The 16,514-nt window shown below is 41.4% G+C and overlaps 1 protein-coding gene and 1 pseudogene across 1 annotated transcript; both read left to right on the top strand.

The window, feature by feature from the left end:
* Positions 1 to 650: 650 nt before the first annotated feature.
* LOC105549470 lies at positions 651 to 1,142 on the top strand (annotated as a pseudogene).
* Positions 1,143 to 11,096: 9,954 nt separating this feature from the next.
* Positions 11,097 to 16,245, top strand: LOC105549490 (zinc finger protein 788-like). The gene is given in 4 exon segments (XM_011994066.1): positions 11,097 to 11,223; positions 11,420 to 11,480; positions 12,652 to 14,827; positions 14,829 to 16,245. Coding segments are annotated over 4 exon segments (2,484 nt in total). The 3' UTR covers positions 14,949 to 16,245.
* The last annotated feature ends 269 nt before the right edge of the window (positions 16,246 to 16,514 follow it).

Here is a 16,514-nt window from a genome sequence, read left to right as displayed (position 1 = left end):
AATTATAAGGGATACTGTTTGGTTTAGGGCTTTTGTGATTGTTCATTGTCTGGAGTGTATCATACTGTTGTTGATAACTACTAGGATCTACTAGGATTAGAGATGCTGTTGCTTATGTAAGGAACTACTTTGGTGGTGACTTCTGTGGAGCAGGCACTTTTTCAGTTAGAATGGGGATAATGGCTAGCATATTTCTAACCTCATTCAGATTAGGAGCCAATGTGAGTCCATTATTGGAGTCAGAGTCTCTGTGAAAATAGTATAAAAAGAATAGTGAGGAGATGTAGGGGATGAATTTGAATGGGAAGGATATAAACCAGCATTTTCAAGGTATGGGCTGGGTAGCTTATTTAACTGACCCTACTGTGGGATATGGTGTCCTTGGTACCATGGAGAATCTGGAATTCTCAGGAGTGGCTTCAGTTCCTACAGTTCTAGTAATAAGAAGGTTTAAACCTCCATAATTTGTTCTATTAAAGTAACCATTTTACCATACATATTTTTTATGTTTGTGGTGGGATACTAGATATTAGGATGGGCATTGAGATATATCATACACACAGGGCTCATGTCTAGCGAGGGTAAACAGTTTTTTCACAGAAGATGCATAAGTTGGGCGTTTGGTCGGTGGGGACCCATGTGGGTTCAACATGAGTATCGAGAAGTGTTATTTCTGTTTGGGGCCCATCTACCCTGGCCATGGCATGGTGTTCTTCTGCAACAATTGCAAGGTGTTCAGGTTTTGTAAATCTACATGTCATAAAAACTTTAAAAAGAAGTGCAATCCTCACAAGGTTAGGTGGACGAAAGCATTCCGGAAAGCAACCAGTAAAGAGCTTACAGTGGAAAATTCATTTGAATTTGAGAAACATAGAAATGAACCTATCAAATACCAGCAAGAGCTATGGAATAAAACTGTTGATGCAATGGAGAGAGTTGAAGAGATCAAACAGAAATGGCAAGCTAAATTTATAATAAACTGATTGAAGAAAAATAAAGAGCTACAGAAAGCTCAGGATATCAAAGAAGTCAAGCAAAACATCCATCTTATCCTAGCTCCTTTTGCAGGCAAAGGGAAGCAGTGGGAAGAGAAAATGGTACAGCATTTACAACAGGATGTGGACATGGAATATGCGTCTTAAAAATCTCTGTAACCATTTCTTTATGTAAATTTGAAAAAGCCCCTTGGAGAATTAGAACTGCTAAATTCTTAGTTTATTTTTTATATAAGGTCACTTAAATGAAAAGTGATTAAAATATATTTTTCCTACATTGCTATCTACAAAACATCAGATATTACGGATATTAGGTTGCATCTCAGTGTTAAATATTCACAGATAGATGTACTTATGTAAAATCATGAAAATTCTACTTATAACTATAGAAGTGAATTGTGGACATAACATGGTTATATCATTTGGATAATGGCACTTGGCAGCATTTATATAATAACTAATGGCAAAAATTCATGGCTAGTGATGTATAAAATAAAATATTATTTGGAGTAAAATATTTAAAGTTATAGAAGGGAAATACAACAAGGACCTAACAATTTGTATGACAGCGTCAAATATTATTTTGATTTTAGTATTTCCTGTTTGGGTTTATTTGCATCTTAGAAGAGCATAATGGCATTGTTTGATGAAGCCTCATGCTGCACTGTTTTGACCTGGTTTAATCGTTCTGATAGGTAGTTGTGGATATTGGGGATGAGAACTGAATAATCTTTGCCTGGAATGGCACTGCACTCTAGAATTTCCACTTTGGAGAATACTCAGTTCTAACTTGTGATTCTTGGTAGAACAAACTTTATTTTTCTAGACTAGCAACGATCTAGAAGCAGAGGAATCTCATTGCTTTTTAAAATCTATTATGTGGTTTTCTTTTAAAAAGTTCTTGTCGCCAGGCATGATGGCTCATGCCTGTAATTCCAGCACTTTGGGAGGCCGAGGCGAGCAGATCACAAGGTCAGGAGTTCGAGACCATCCTGGCTAACACGGTGAAACCTTGTCGCTACTAAAAATACAAAAAATTAGCCAGGCATGGTGGCACGTGCCTGTAGTCCCAGCTACTCGGGAGGCTGAGCCAGGAGAATCGCTTGAACCCAGGAGGTGGAGATTGCAGTGAGCCGAGATGGCACCACTGCACTCCAGCCTGGGCAACAGAGTGAGACTCAGTCTCAAAAAAAAACAAAGAACAAAAAAACAAACTCTTGTTTTTGAAAAGTAGAATTTAGGGGAAAACATCTGTTCATTCTTTGCATGTAAAACCAATTTAAAAGTAAAAAAAAAAAAAAAATACATAAGTGATTATACCAAAATCATGGGTATGATACCTGAATTCATAAGAATAAAATTGTGTTTTTCTTTTTTTTTCTTTTGAGACAGAGTCTTGCTCTGTTGCCCAGGCTGGGCATGCAGTGGCGTGATCTCAGCTCAGTGCAACCTCTGCCTCCCGGGTTCAAGCAGTTCTCATGCCTTGGCCTCTCAAGCAGCTGGAATTACAGGCACGCGCCACGATGCCTGGCTAAGTTTTGTATTTTTAGTAGAGACAGGGTTTCACTATGTTGCCCAGGTTGGTCTCGAACTCCTGACCTCAAGTCATCCGCTCACCTCGGCCTCCCAAAGTGCTGGGATTATAGGCATGAGCCACTGCGCCCAGCCTAAAATTGTTAATAGAAGTGTTTTAGTAACAAAATTGTGTATATTTCTAGTGTGACTATATCATGTAATGCTCCTGGTAAAATAGTAGTATTTAGGGCGTTTATTATATTAATATTAGTGTATTCTGCAATGAAAAATAGGGATAGTAGACATTGAAGACCAAGATTAGTTCTGATTTGCCTTCTTCTAAGTGGACTGGGGCTCAGTTAGTTTCCACTAGCATTGAAATGAATCCTACTATGGCCAGGGGTTGTGATGATAAAATTATCCAAATTCTTGTGTGATAAGAGTTGATAAAGCAAATGACCCACTTATCAAGAAAACTGATAGAAAAGGAATGGCTAAGGCAACTGGTTTTTTTTGTTTGTTTGTTTGTTTTTTGTTTTTGAGATAAGAGTCTCCCCCAGGCTGGAGTGCAATGGCGTAATCTTGGCTCACTGCAACCTCTGCCTCCTGGGTTCAAGTGATTCTATTGCCTCAGCCCCCTGAGTAGCTGGGATTACAGGTGTGTGCCACCATGCCCAGCTAATTTTTTGTATTTTTAGTAGAGATGGGGTTTCCCTATGTTGGTCAGACTGGTCTCGAACTCCTGACCTGGTGATCCGCCTGCCTCGACCTCCCAAAGTGCTGGGATTACAGGCATGAGCCACCGCGCCCAGCCTAAGGCAACTTTTTATGGGATCGTCTGGGCTACTGCTTGGAGTGTGCCAATTAGTTCGTATTTTGAATTGGATATTCAGCCTGATCATAAAATGCAGTAGATGGCTAAACTTGATGGGCTAGAATAAATAATACTCTTGTATTTATATTAAGAAATGGGGGTTAGGGAGGGATTCATACGCAAGGGTTAGGGCGAGGTAGGTGTGATGGTATAAGGGAGGATGGATGGATGGCATTAGTGGTTGTAATGGTTCTGTTTTTTGTTGTTGTTGTTGTTGTTTTTGTTTGTTTGTTTTTTTGAGATGGAGTTTCGCTCTTGTTGCCCAGGCTGGAGTGCAGTGGCGCGATCTGAGCTCACCACAACCTCTGCCTTCCAGGTTCAAGCTGTTTGAGATGCTTGTTTCCCAGTGCTGTAAAGAAATAGCATTTGAACATAAATTTTTTTAGCAAGGCCATTTTAATACTTTCTGCACAAAGGGTACATTTGTTAGCAGTTTTGTTACCAGAGTATAATGAACAAAGGAGATAGGGTTATTTATAACCTGACGTGCCCACCTTACTGCTGTGTTTGGTTTCCACTGGCTGGAACGGGACCTCATATTTTGTATTTGTTCTGATTGGCTAATAACTTAGAACTTTTTAAGAGAGGCAAAGGCAGAGGAGAATAAAGGAAGAAGTAACTTGTGGAATGTTGAGAAAGGTACAAACACCTTTAAGGAAGAGGAACAGGCTATGACTTAATGTTTGCTCAGACTAGTGTAAGCATGCCAGGGCAAATATTTAGGCTAAATTGTGGGAGTTAAGAATATAAAGTATATTGATTTTTGCTTATTACGGTGAGTAGATATTTAAGAATGTTAGTATAAGTTTTTGAATAAATTTTGCTTTTAAGAGAAGTTATAATTTATTTTTAATTAGATGGGGAGGAAAGTTTTTGAAGAGGAACCTCTACTTTAGTTTTTACAAAATGATTCTCCTGCTCAGTCTCCTCAGTAGCTGGGATTACAGGCATGTGCCACCACGCATGGCTACTTTTGTATTTTTAGTAGAGATGGGGTTTCCCCATGTTGGTCAGGGTGGTCTGGAACTCCTTACTTCAGATGATCTGCCCACCTTGGCCTCCCAAAGTGCTGGGATTACAGACATTAGCCACCATGCCCAGCCTGTAGTGGTTCTTTAATGAGCGGCTTTATTGCTTTGGCAAAGGGTTGGAATAATCCATTTGAGCCTATGATGTTAGGTCCCTTGCAGAGTTGTATGTAACCTAAACTATTCATTCAACAAATGTTAAGAATGCTAGGCCGGGCGCGGTGGCTCACGCCTGTAATCCCAGCACTTTGGGAGGCCGAGACGGGCGGATCACGAGGTCAGGAGATCAAGACCATCCTGGCTAACCCGGTGAAACCCCGTCTCTACTAAAAAATACAAAAACTTAGCCGGGCGTGGTGGCGGGCGCCTGTAGTCCCAGCTACTCGGGAGGCTGAGGCAGGAGAATGGCGTAAACCCGGGAGGCGGAGCTTGTAGTGAGCTGAGATCCGGCCACTGCACTCCAGCCTGGGCGGCAGAGCGAGACTCCATCTCAAAAAAAAAAAAAAAAAAAGAATGCTATAGTGAGAATGGTGGGAATAAGTAGAAGGTTAATGATAAACTTACTGTTAAGAAGAAGGATTAGTTTACTTTGACTAGTACGTCTTAGTCAAAATCATTTTGAGGTTATATTTTGCTGTGAGGTCACCTCAACTAAAATTTTTAGTTCACTGGATTAAATGTTAATACCTGTTAAGTTAGGCTAATTATTAGATATGTGGACTAATAAATTTAAGTTCCATAGAATCTTCTCATCATATTTAAGTATTCTTCCTCTTCACAGATAGGTCAATTGCACTGATAAAAAGTAAGAGACAGCTAAACCCTCATATGATCAGTCTCTGTTTCATGAACAAATGATTATGCTACGCTTGTACAGTCAAGGTAATGGGGCCACTAAACATGTCACTGAGCAGAAAGTGCCAGTTTTTGGTGATGTTTTTGGTAAACAGGCAGGGTTTGGTTTTGCTGAGTTCCTTTTACTTTTTAAAATCTTTCCTTAGTGCTTGCCTGTGTTGGCTTAACAATTTGGAGAAAATAATTAGCTTGTAGGTTTGATTAGTTATATTGAGTTGTTAACTGTCAGTGGATGGTAACTATGCACTTTAATACACATTTTATTTATTTATTTTTGAGACGAAGTTTTCACTCTTGTTGCCCAGGCTGGAGTGCAGTGGCGCCATCGTGGCTCACTGTAACCTCCGCCTCCTGGGTTCAAGCAATTCTCCTGCCTCAGCCTCCCAAGCAGCTGGGATTACAGGCATGCGCCACCATGCCCAGCTAATTTTGTATTTTCACTAGAGACAGGGTTTCACTGGGTGGGTCAGGCTGGTCTCGAACTCTTAACCTCAGGTGACCTGCTTGCCTCGGCCTCCCTAAGTGCCGGGATTACAGGTGTGAGACACTGTGCCTAACCCTTATACATATTTTATAGTAGGTTGTAGAAGTTCCCTTGTATTCCTGATTTCTATTTTGAAGGAGTGTTGAGGTTTGTCACTTTTTTTTTTTTTGCATGTGTTTGGATTGTGGTTTTTGACATTGATTCTGTAACTATCGTGCATTGTATAAGTTGATTTTTAGAAATGTAAGCAGTGTTGCTTCCACGAATTAAATCCCACTTTATCATGGGGTACAGATGTTGTCATATATGGGTGGATTCTCTTTGCAAGTGTATTGTTGAGGCTTTGTGTGTTAACATTTAAAGAGATATTAATGTATAGTATTATAGTCTAGCATTATAATATGCATATATATACACATATGTATATACATGCACAAATGAAGTATATATAGTATATAGTTATGATAGATAACTGGTAAATATTATATATAACTTGTAATGTTGTATATAGCTGTTATATATAAATGGCATTATGGTAAACAGCTTAATGTAATATGCCATTATAGTATACTAAATTTGTATAGTTTTAGTCTCCAATGTATAGTGGGTTTCAATTCTATGTCAGCCTGCAGAATTATTCAAATACCTCATTCTCATCCTCCCATGGGAACAAAGGATAATCTTACCCTCTTGATGCTACAGTGTGCCATTCAAAAATATTCATGATCATGGATTTAGGAAAGATTCTATGATGTGACAATACAAGCACTAGGAACAAAGAAAAAATATGTAATTTAGACTGCATTGAAATTTTAAACTTGTGTTTCAAAGGACACCATACCAGCAAGACATTGAAAAGCATATGGCCATACCAGCCTGAATGCACCTAATCTTTTTTGATCTCAGTTCCTACCAGGATTGGGTCTGGTTATTACTTGTATGAGAGTAATACTGGGAATACCGTGTGCTGTACACTTTAAAAAAAGAAAAGGGGCCAAGTGCATTTGCTTATACCTGTAATCCCAGCACTTTGGGAGGCTGAGGCGGGTGGATTGCTTGAGCTCAGCAATCTAAGTTCAAGACCGGCCTCAAGAACATGGTAAAACCCTGTCTCTACCAAAAATACAAACAATTACCTGGGGGTGGTGGTACGCACCTTTGGTCCCAGCTACTTATGAGGCTGAGGTAGGAGGATCGTTTGAGCCTGGAAGGTGGAAGTTGCAGTGAGCTGAGATGATGCCACTGCACTCCACCCTGGGTGACAGAGTGAGACTGTCTCAAAACAAGGAAGAGAAACTTTTTCTTTTTTTTTTTTGAGACGCAGTTTTGCTCTTGTTGCCCAGGCTGGAGTGCAATGGTGCAATCTTGGCTCACCGCAACCTCTACTTCCCGTGTTCAAGTGATTCTCCTGCCTCAGCCTCCCGAGTAGCTGGGATTACAGACATGCGCCACCACACCCAGCTAATTTTGTATTTTTAAGTAGATACTAAAAATACAAAATTATACTGTGTTGGTCAGGCTGGTCTCGAACTCCCAACCTCAGGTGATCTGCCCGCCCAGGCCTCCCAAAGTGCTGGGATTACAGGGGTGAGCCACCGTGCCCAGTCAAGGAAGAGAAACTTGATGAATTATCATGGGTTGAGGAAATGGAATTTGATTGAGTATCAAGTTTTGGGGGGATTCTCCCTGAACTCCCTTAGAAGGATTTTTGATGTAACTGGACCCTGCATGAGAAGGACAAAATGGGTCAAGAAGAGGGCCTGAGCAGCCTGACTCACCTTTGGTCAAGGAAGGAAGGAGTCCGTAAGACTCCCACAACTGACTCTTTCTAGGAATGACAATCCCTAAATATATAGTTCCGTCATTATATTCCAAAATACCTGCTTTCCCTCCCTGAAGGACGTCTTCAATTATGGATCCACCCTGACATATTTGAAAGAGCTGCAGGATTTTAATCGTTTTTTATTTTCCCACAGAGCCATATATGACTGTATTTAAAATTGTATTATGTTGGCTGGGTACGTTGGCTCACGTCTGTAATCCCAGCACTTTGGGAGGCCGAGGTGGGTAGATGACGAGGTCAGGAGATCGAGACCATCCTGGCTAACACGGCAAAACCCCATCACTACTAAAATACAAAAAAAAAAATTAGCCGGGCGTGGTGACGGGCACCTGTAGTCCCAGGTACTCAGGAGGCTGAGGCAGGAGAATGGGCGTGAACCTGGGAGGCAAAGCTTGCAGTGAGCTGAGATCATGCCATTGCACTCCAGCCTGGGCAACAAGAGCAAAACTCCATCTCAATAAAACAAAACAAAAAAATCCACAAAAATTAGCCGGGTATGGTGGTGGGCACCTATAATCCCAGCTACTCAGAAGGCTGAGGCAGGACAATTGCTTGAACCCAGGAGGCTGAGGTTGCAGTGAGCCAAGATTGCGCCATTGCACTCCAGCCTGGGTGACAGAGCAAGACTCTGACTAAAAAAAAATAAGTACACCTAATAATTCCTGATGTTAAGCACCTTTTCATGTGTGTTGTGGTCATTTGGATGTATCTTGGAGAAATGTTATTGGAATACATTGGCTATCTTTTTTTTTTTTTTTTTGAGACGGAGTCTCGCTCTCTTGACCCATCTGGAGTGCAATGGCATGATCTTGGCTCACTGCAACCTCCGCCTCCCAAGGGGCTGGGATTACAGGTGTCTACCACCACCTGCAGCTACTTTTTGTGTTTTTAGCGTAGTCAGGGTTTCAGCATGTTGCCAGACTGGTCTCGAACTACTGACCTCCAGTGATCTGCCCGCTTTGCCCTCCCAAAGAGCTGGGATTACAGCTGTGAGCCACTGCACCCAGCCCATTGCCCATGTTTTGGTCAAGTAGTTTTACACTTAGGACAGTATTTTTTTAGACGGAGTCTCGTTCTGTCACCAGGCTAGAGTGCAGTGACCCGATCTCGGCTTACTGCAACCTCCGCCTCCCAGGTTCAAGCAATTCTTTTGCCTCAGCCTCCTGAGGAGCTGGGACTACAGGTGTGCGCCACCATGCCCAGCTAATTTTTGTTTTTTTTTTTTTTTTTTTTTTTTGAGACGGAGTCTTGCTCTGTCGCCCAGGCTGGAGTGCAGTGGCGCGATCTCCGCTCACTGCAAGCTCCGCCTCCCAGGTTCACGCCATTCTCCTGCCTCAGCCTCCCGAGTAGCTGGGACTACAGGCGCCCGCTACCTCGCCTGGCTAGTTTTTTGTATTTTTTTAGTAGAGACGGGGTTTCACCGTGTTAGCCAGGATGGTCTCGATCTCCTGACCTCGTGATCCGCCCGTCTCGGCCTCCCAAAGTGCTGGGATTACAGGCTTGAGCCACTGCGCCCGGCCTAATTTTTGTATTTTTAATAGAGACAGGGTTTCACTGTGTTAGCCAGGATGGTCTCGATCTCCTGACCTCGTGAGCCACCTGCCTTGACCTCCCAAAGTGAATTTATTATTTTTAATTACTATAAAGTAAAATTACATTTTACTAGCTTAAGCAATTTTAAGTGTACAGTTAATTAGACAACTCTGTATAACTTATCTATGATGAATCATACTCTGTTGTGTGTGTGTGTGTGTGTGTGTGAGACTGCCATTGTGTAATTTCCATAGCGTCGTGAATTTTCATGCATAAAGCATGGGACAGGGTGTTATTTTCTAAGATTAAATAATATTTCATTGTATTTAGATGCCTACCACATTTTTGTATGCATACAACCATCAGTGGATATGTGGATGGATCCAGCTCTTGGCCATTGTCAACAGTGGTTTTCAAATATGTCTCCATGACCTGGTTTTCTTTTTTTTTTTTTTTTTTTTTATTCGGTATAAATAGACCTACAAGTCAGCCACTGGAAGATATGGTAATTTTGTTGGTTTTTGAGACTGAGTCTTACTCTGTCACCCAGGCTGCACCGGAGTGCAGTGGCGCAATCTTGGCTCACTACAGCCTCTGCCTGTCAGATTCCAGCGATTCTCCTGCCTCAGCCTCCCAAGTAGCTGGGATTACAGGTGTGCGCCACGACACCCGGCTAATTTTTGTATTTTTAGTAGAGACGGGGTTTTGCCATTTTTGCCAGGCTGGTCCCAAACCCCTGACCTCAGGTGATCTGCCCTGCTTTGCCTCCCAAAGTGCTGGGATTATAGGCATGAGCCACCTTTCCTGGCCGTAATTTTGTTATTTTTAGAGGCACTATCATACTATTTTCCAGAAAGGCTGAACCACTAATAATCCTTGAGACAGAGCACATGTTTGCCTTCTCCCTCTGTGAATGGTGGCCTCTCATAAGCAAAAGTTTGTTTTGTTTTGTTTTTGTTTTTGTTTTCAGACAGAGTCTCGCTCTGTCTCCATGCTAGAGTACATAGAGTGGCACGATCTCAGCTCACTGAACCTCCACCTCCTGGGTTCAAGTGATTCTCGTGCCTCAGTCTCCCAAGTAGCTGGCATTAGAGGTATGTTCTACCACACCCAGCTAATTTTCTTATTTTTAGTAGAGACGGGTTTCACCATGTTGCCCAGGCTGGTCTCAAACTCCTGGTTTCAAGTGATTTACCCACCTCAGCCTCCAATAGTGCTGGGATTACAGGCATGAGCCACCACACCTGTTCACACAAACGTTTTTATGTTTGATAAATATTTGCCTTTTTGTTACGATTGGGCACCCTGGGGTTTTACTTCTCAACCTTGTTGACATTCAGCTATGAGCAATTTGGTTACAATTTAGGCTTTACTACCCAAGCAGAGATCCCCAGAATCGCTTCTTCTTATGCGTTCGGTTTTTTGTTTTTGTTTTTGTTTTCGTTTTTTTAGCTATTTATAACTGTCTTATTAGTTAGATTGATGGACCCCTCACAAAATCCAGTTGTTTGTTTCTGTCATTGGTATTTAGAACAAAATCTACTTCCTAGATATCATCAAATTTTAAACTTGGGAACAGACATTTTCAAGGATACACAGCCTCAAGACTCCTTATGTTAACTTTTTTCTGCATGCGAATTCACAGGACTCGGTTACGGCAGGCACTACAGACCCACACTACAAACAGACATTAGGGGCAGCCCAGACAGCGCACCTTTTTATGTGGATTCACCGGAAACTCACACATTTTCCTGTTCTGCTGTTGCTTTACCCCATGGTTAAATTGTAGCATCAGAATTGCTTTATGGAAGAAAGTGAGTATAGGCAGAGAGTAAGAGGTCTGATGTCCAAGTAATGAAATCTTCGGAGTCCATAGCATTGTGAGAACTTCTTAGGAATAGGGTATAGATGTCCAGTGTTATCAGTCTCACCCATCCTTCTCTACATATGTGGGATGTTTCAGGACTCAATGACCTTTGAGGATGTGGCTGTGAACTTCACTCCAGAAGAGTGGGCTTTGCTGGATCCTTCCCAAAAGAATCTCTACCAAGAAGTGATGCAAGAAACCTTAAGGAACCTGGCCTCTATAGGTAAGGGTGACAACATTATTCATTCAGTGAATTAGAGAAGTGTTTCTCATTCATCAGTTCTGTTGAGTAATTTGGAATATGGACAGGCAATACTTTGATGAATAAATGAGGAATGGTTGCAGTGTATCATAAACATAGAATCAAATAATTATTTCATAATTTTATACTAATTCAGGCCTATGTATCTGTGTCTGTATTTTAGGGAAGAAATGGAAAGACCAGAACATTGAAAATGAGTACAAAAATCCCAGGAGCAACCAAAGGTAATCTGCACTCACAAGACAAAGCACTGTCTCTAGAAAATTTTAGAATGGGAGGAAATGTTAAAAAGAAGGAAACAAACAAAAAAGCTGAGTTCCATTGTATTTATTCTTAGAATATTTTCTCTAAAAACATGCATTTATTTGTGACATAGGCATAAGCCATGGTGTCCAAGCCTATAATCAGCCCTTTGGGAGGGGGAGGTTCAGACCAGAGTATTGCATGAGCCCAGGAGTCAGGCTACACTGAGCCATGATGACATCATTGGACTGTAGCTTGGGCAACAGGGCAAGATTCTCACTCAGAAACAAAATTAAAAGACAAAGAGGTTTTGTATTTGTACAGTAGTTTACATGGAAATAGTATTAAGCCCCATATCAATATTTTTTGATAATAGATATGGCTGGGCCATCTTGTAGACCATGTGGTCCATTCATGTTCAAACAATTCAGACAGAGTAGAAAACCCACACTTTGCTGGATCATGTTAAAAATGCAAGTGTAAGACTTGTGAATGACTATAAAGATCACTGATAAACCCATTAAGTGTGCTTTTCATTTTTCACAGAGGTCTTATGGAAGAGAGACTATTTGAAAGTGAAGGTCATCAGCGTGGAGAAATTTTGACCCAGGTTCTGGATGACATGCTGAAGAAGAAAACTGGAGTAGCATCATGTGAAAGGAATGTGTGTGAGGTCAGCATGGGTCATTTATCCCTTAATAAGCACACCAGAGCTGACACTGGACACAAGCCATATGAGTATCAGGAATATGGACAGAAGCTATATAAATGTACATACTGTAAGAAAGCCTTCAGCTACCTCCCCTACTTTCGCAGACATGTAATTGCACACACTGGAGAAAAACTCTATGAATGTAAGGATTCTGGGAAGGCATTTAGTTTTTCCATTTCTTTTCATAGACATAAAAGAGCTCACTCTGGAGGGAATCCCTATGAATGTAAACAATCTGGAAAACCCTTGGGATGCACCTCAGAACTTCAAATGCATGCAAGGACTCACAGTGTAGAGAAACCTTACAAATGTAAGAAATGTGAAAAAGCATTTAATAACGTATCTTCCTTTCAAATACATGAAAGAATGCACAGAGGAGGGAAGCATCATGCATGTAAGGGTTCTGGGAAGACATACCGTTTTTTTGGTTTCTATCACAGACATAGAATGCTTCACGCTGGCGGGAAATTTTATGGATGTAAGAAATGTGGGAAAGCCTTTATTAGTTTCTGTGCCTTTCGATACCATCAAAGGACTCACACTAAAGAGAAATCCTATGCACGTAAACAATGTGGGAAAGCCTATATTTCTTCCATTTCTTTTCGATATCATCAATTGAGTCACACTGGAGTGAAACACTACGAGTGTAAGCAGTGTGGCAAAGGCTTCAGTTTGCCCAATTCCATTCGGTGTCATGAAATGACTGACACTGGAGAGAAACCCTATAAATGTAAGCAATGTGGGAAAGCTTTCAGATGTGCCTCAAGCCTCCAGATATATGGAAGGACTCACACTGGGGAGAAACCCTATGAATGTAAACAGTGTGGTAAAGTCTATCGTTATTGGAGTGGCCTTCGAGTACATGAACTAACTCACATTGGAAAAAAGCCTTATGAATGTAAGGAATGTGGGAAATCATTCTATAGTTCCGGTTTCCTTCTAAATCATAAAAGGATCCACACTACGGAGAAACCTTATGAATGCAAGGAATGTGGGAAAGCATTTGGTAATCCCATATCCTTTCAAAAACATGAAAGGAGTCACAGAAAAGAGAAGCCTTATGAATGTAAGGAATGTGGGAAGGTATTCAGTTTTTCTAGTTCCCATCGGAGACATGAAAGGACACACACTGAAAAACCCTATGAATGTAAACAACGTGGGAAAGGATCTTTTCATAGAAGCTGTCCTAGGCACATGAAGATACACACTGGAGAGATACTTCATAAACGTAAGATTCGTGGAAAAGTCTTTCATTCTCCCAGTTCATTTCAAACACGTGAAAGATCTCACACTAGAGAAAAATGCTATAAATGCAAGCAATGTGGAAAACCCTTCATTTATTTCAATGCCTTTCAACATCATCAAAGGAGCCACACTGGAGAGAACCCCTATGAGTGTAAGCAATGTGGGAAAGCCTATATTTCTTCCACTGCTTTTCAGTGTCATGAATTGAGTCACACTGGAGCAAAACGCTATAAGTGTAAACAATGTGGCAAAGGCTTCAATTTGCCCAGTTCCATTCGATATCATGAAATGACTCACACTGGAGAGAAACCCTATGAATGTAAGCAATGTGGGAGAGCTTTCAGATCTGCCTCGCACCTTCGAACACATGGAAGGACTCACACTGGGGAGAAACCCTATGAATGTAAACAGTGTGGTAAAGTCTATCGTTACTGGAGTGGCCTTCGAATACATGAACTAACTCATATTGGAAAAAAGCCTTATGAATTTAAGAACTGTGGGAAATCATTCTATAGTTCCAATTTCTTTCAAAATCATAAAAGGGTCCACACTAGAGTGAAGACATATGAATGCAGGGAATGTGGGAAAGCATTTGATAATCCTACATCCTTTCAAAAGCATGAAGGGAGTCACAGAAAAGAGAAGCCTTATGAATGTAAGGAATGTGGGAAGGTATTTGGTTTTTCCAGTTCCCTTCGGAGACATGAAAGGACACACATAGGTAAAAAACGCTATGAACATAAACAACGTGGCAAAGGATTTTCTCATCTTAGAAGCTTTTCTAGACACATGAATACTGGAGAGAGATCCCATAAATCTAAGATATGTGGAAAAGTCTTTCATTCTCCCAGTTCATTTCAAGCACGTGAAAAATCTCACACTAGAGAGAAACGCTATAAATGCAAGCAATGTAGGAAAGCCTTCATTTATTTCAGTGCCTTTCAACGTCATCAAGGGAGTCACACCGGAAAGAAGCCCCATGAATGTAAGCAATGTGGGAAAGCCTATGTTTCTCCCATTTCTTTTCGATATCATCAGTTGAGTCACACTGAAGCGAAACGCTATGAGTGTAAGCAGTGTGGCAAAGGCTTTAATTTACCCAGTTCCATTCGATATCATGAAATGACTCACACTGGAGAGAAACCCTATGAGTGTAAGCAATGTGGGAAATCTTTCAGATGTGCCTCAAGCCTCCGAATACATGGAAGGACTCACACTGGGGAGAAACCCTATGAATGTAAACAGTGTGGTAAAGTCTATCGTTATTGGAGTAGCCTTCGAGTACATGAACTAACTCATACTGGAAAAAAGCCTTACGAATGTAAGGAAAGTGGGAAATCATTCTATGGTGCTGGTTCCTTTCTACGTCATAAAAAGAAACTACACTAGGGAGAAGCCTTATGAATGTAAGGAATGTGGGAAGGTATTCAGTTTTTCTTGTTCCCTTTGTAGACATGAAAGGACACACACTGGCAAAAAGCCCTATGAATAAACAACGTGGGAAAGGATTTTTCATATCTTCCATGGAGCTTTGAATGCAAGAAAAGATACACTACAGAGAAATGCTAAATGTAAGGGGTGTATACAAGCATTTAGTAATTTCTCTTCCTTACTTATACATGGAAGGATGCACACTGGAGAGAAGCCATATGAATGTAAGAATTGTGGGAAAGCCTTCACATCTGCCAAGAACCTTCAAAATCGTGGAAGGACAGACACCAGAGAGAAACCATGTGAATGCAAGCAATGTGGCAAAGCTTTCATTTGTTCCAGTTCATGTCAGCGACATGAAGAGATACATTCTGTTAATATGCATTCAATTATCCCCATTCCTTTGAAACACAGAAAAAGAGTAGGGAAAGAACCTGTGAGATAATTTATTTCTGAGTTGAGAAGAGCTACCGGTGAATGGACAATTAAATCTGGATGTATTTAGATATTTAGATGGTTCTGATACAATTCATCTATAGCCAATCTTTTTTTTTTTAATTTTTTCATTTTTTAGATGGAGTCTTGCTCTGTTGCCCAGGCTGGAGTGCAGTGGCATGATTTCAGCTCACTGCAACCTCTGCCCCCCGGGTTCAAGCAATTCTTCTGCCTCAGCCTCCCAAGTAGCTGGGATTACAGGCAACCGCCATCACGCCTGGCTAATTTTAGAGATGGGGTTTCACCATGTTGGCCAGGCTGGTCTCAAACTCCTGATCTCAAGTGATCCACCCACCTCGGCCTCCCAAAGTGCTGGAATTATAGGTGTGAGCCACTGCACCCTGCCACTTATAGCCAATCTTAATAAGATTTCATAGGCACAGACAAGGAAGGTGTCAGTCACATATTAGAGGCACCACACAGGGAGAGCAGTGTGTGGCCACCTGCTTCAGCCCATTTTTTCTGATTCTCTTGCTTGCAAATTAAGAGTATTCTCCAAATCCTTGACTGTCCTTTTCTCAGAGTCGTAGTTCTCCAGAGACGTTGCCAGATGATTCACATTAAAGGTACATTTCCAGTTGGCTTTTTTATTTCAGATACTAGTAAATGATTACCAGAGAACTAATTCAAACTGTCATGGTTGGAAATACTCTGATGGTCAACTCCTTAATCTATAGAGTGAGTTAAGGTCTATACTCTTTTGCAAGCATTGTTCTAGTGGCAGTGACCCTGTTCATGATTCAGCCTGACATTTACTATGCTTCCCTGAAAACCAACTAGATGGGAGCTTGTTTCTCTCCTGCATTGTGTAGTGACTGGTGTCACCCAGGACTTTTATGTGAGAAAAAGCACCTTGTTCTTAATCTGGGAATTTTGAGTGTTTTTTGTAATGCCTCAGTTTATTCTTATTTATGGTTGATTATATGTGATTAAGAACACTTGCTGGCCGGGCGCGGTGGCTCAAGCCTGTAATCCCAGCACTTTGGGAGGCCGAGACGGGCGGATCACGAGGTCAGGAGATCGAGACCATTCTGGCTGACACGGTGAAACCCCGTCTCTACTAAAAAATACAAAAAACTAGCCGGGCGAGGTGGCGGGCGCCTGTAGTCCCAGCTACTCGGGAGGCTGAGGC

Source organism: Mandrillus leucophaeus, unplaced genomic scaffold (genome assembly GCF_000951045.1).
Source record: "Mandrillus leucophaeus isolate KB7577 unplaced genomic scaffold, Mleu.le_1.0 Scaffold440, whole genome shotgun sequence".
NCBI classification, from domain to species: domain Eukaryota; kingdom Metazoa; phylum Chordata; class Mammalia; order Primates; family Cercopithecidae; genus Mandrillus; species Mandrillus leucophaeus.
Note: the sequence above shows the minus strand (reverse complement) of the source record. Positions and strands in the feature narration are given on the sequence as shown.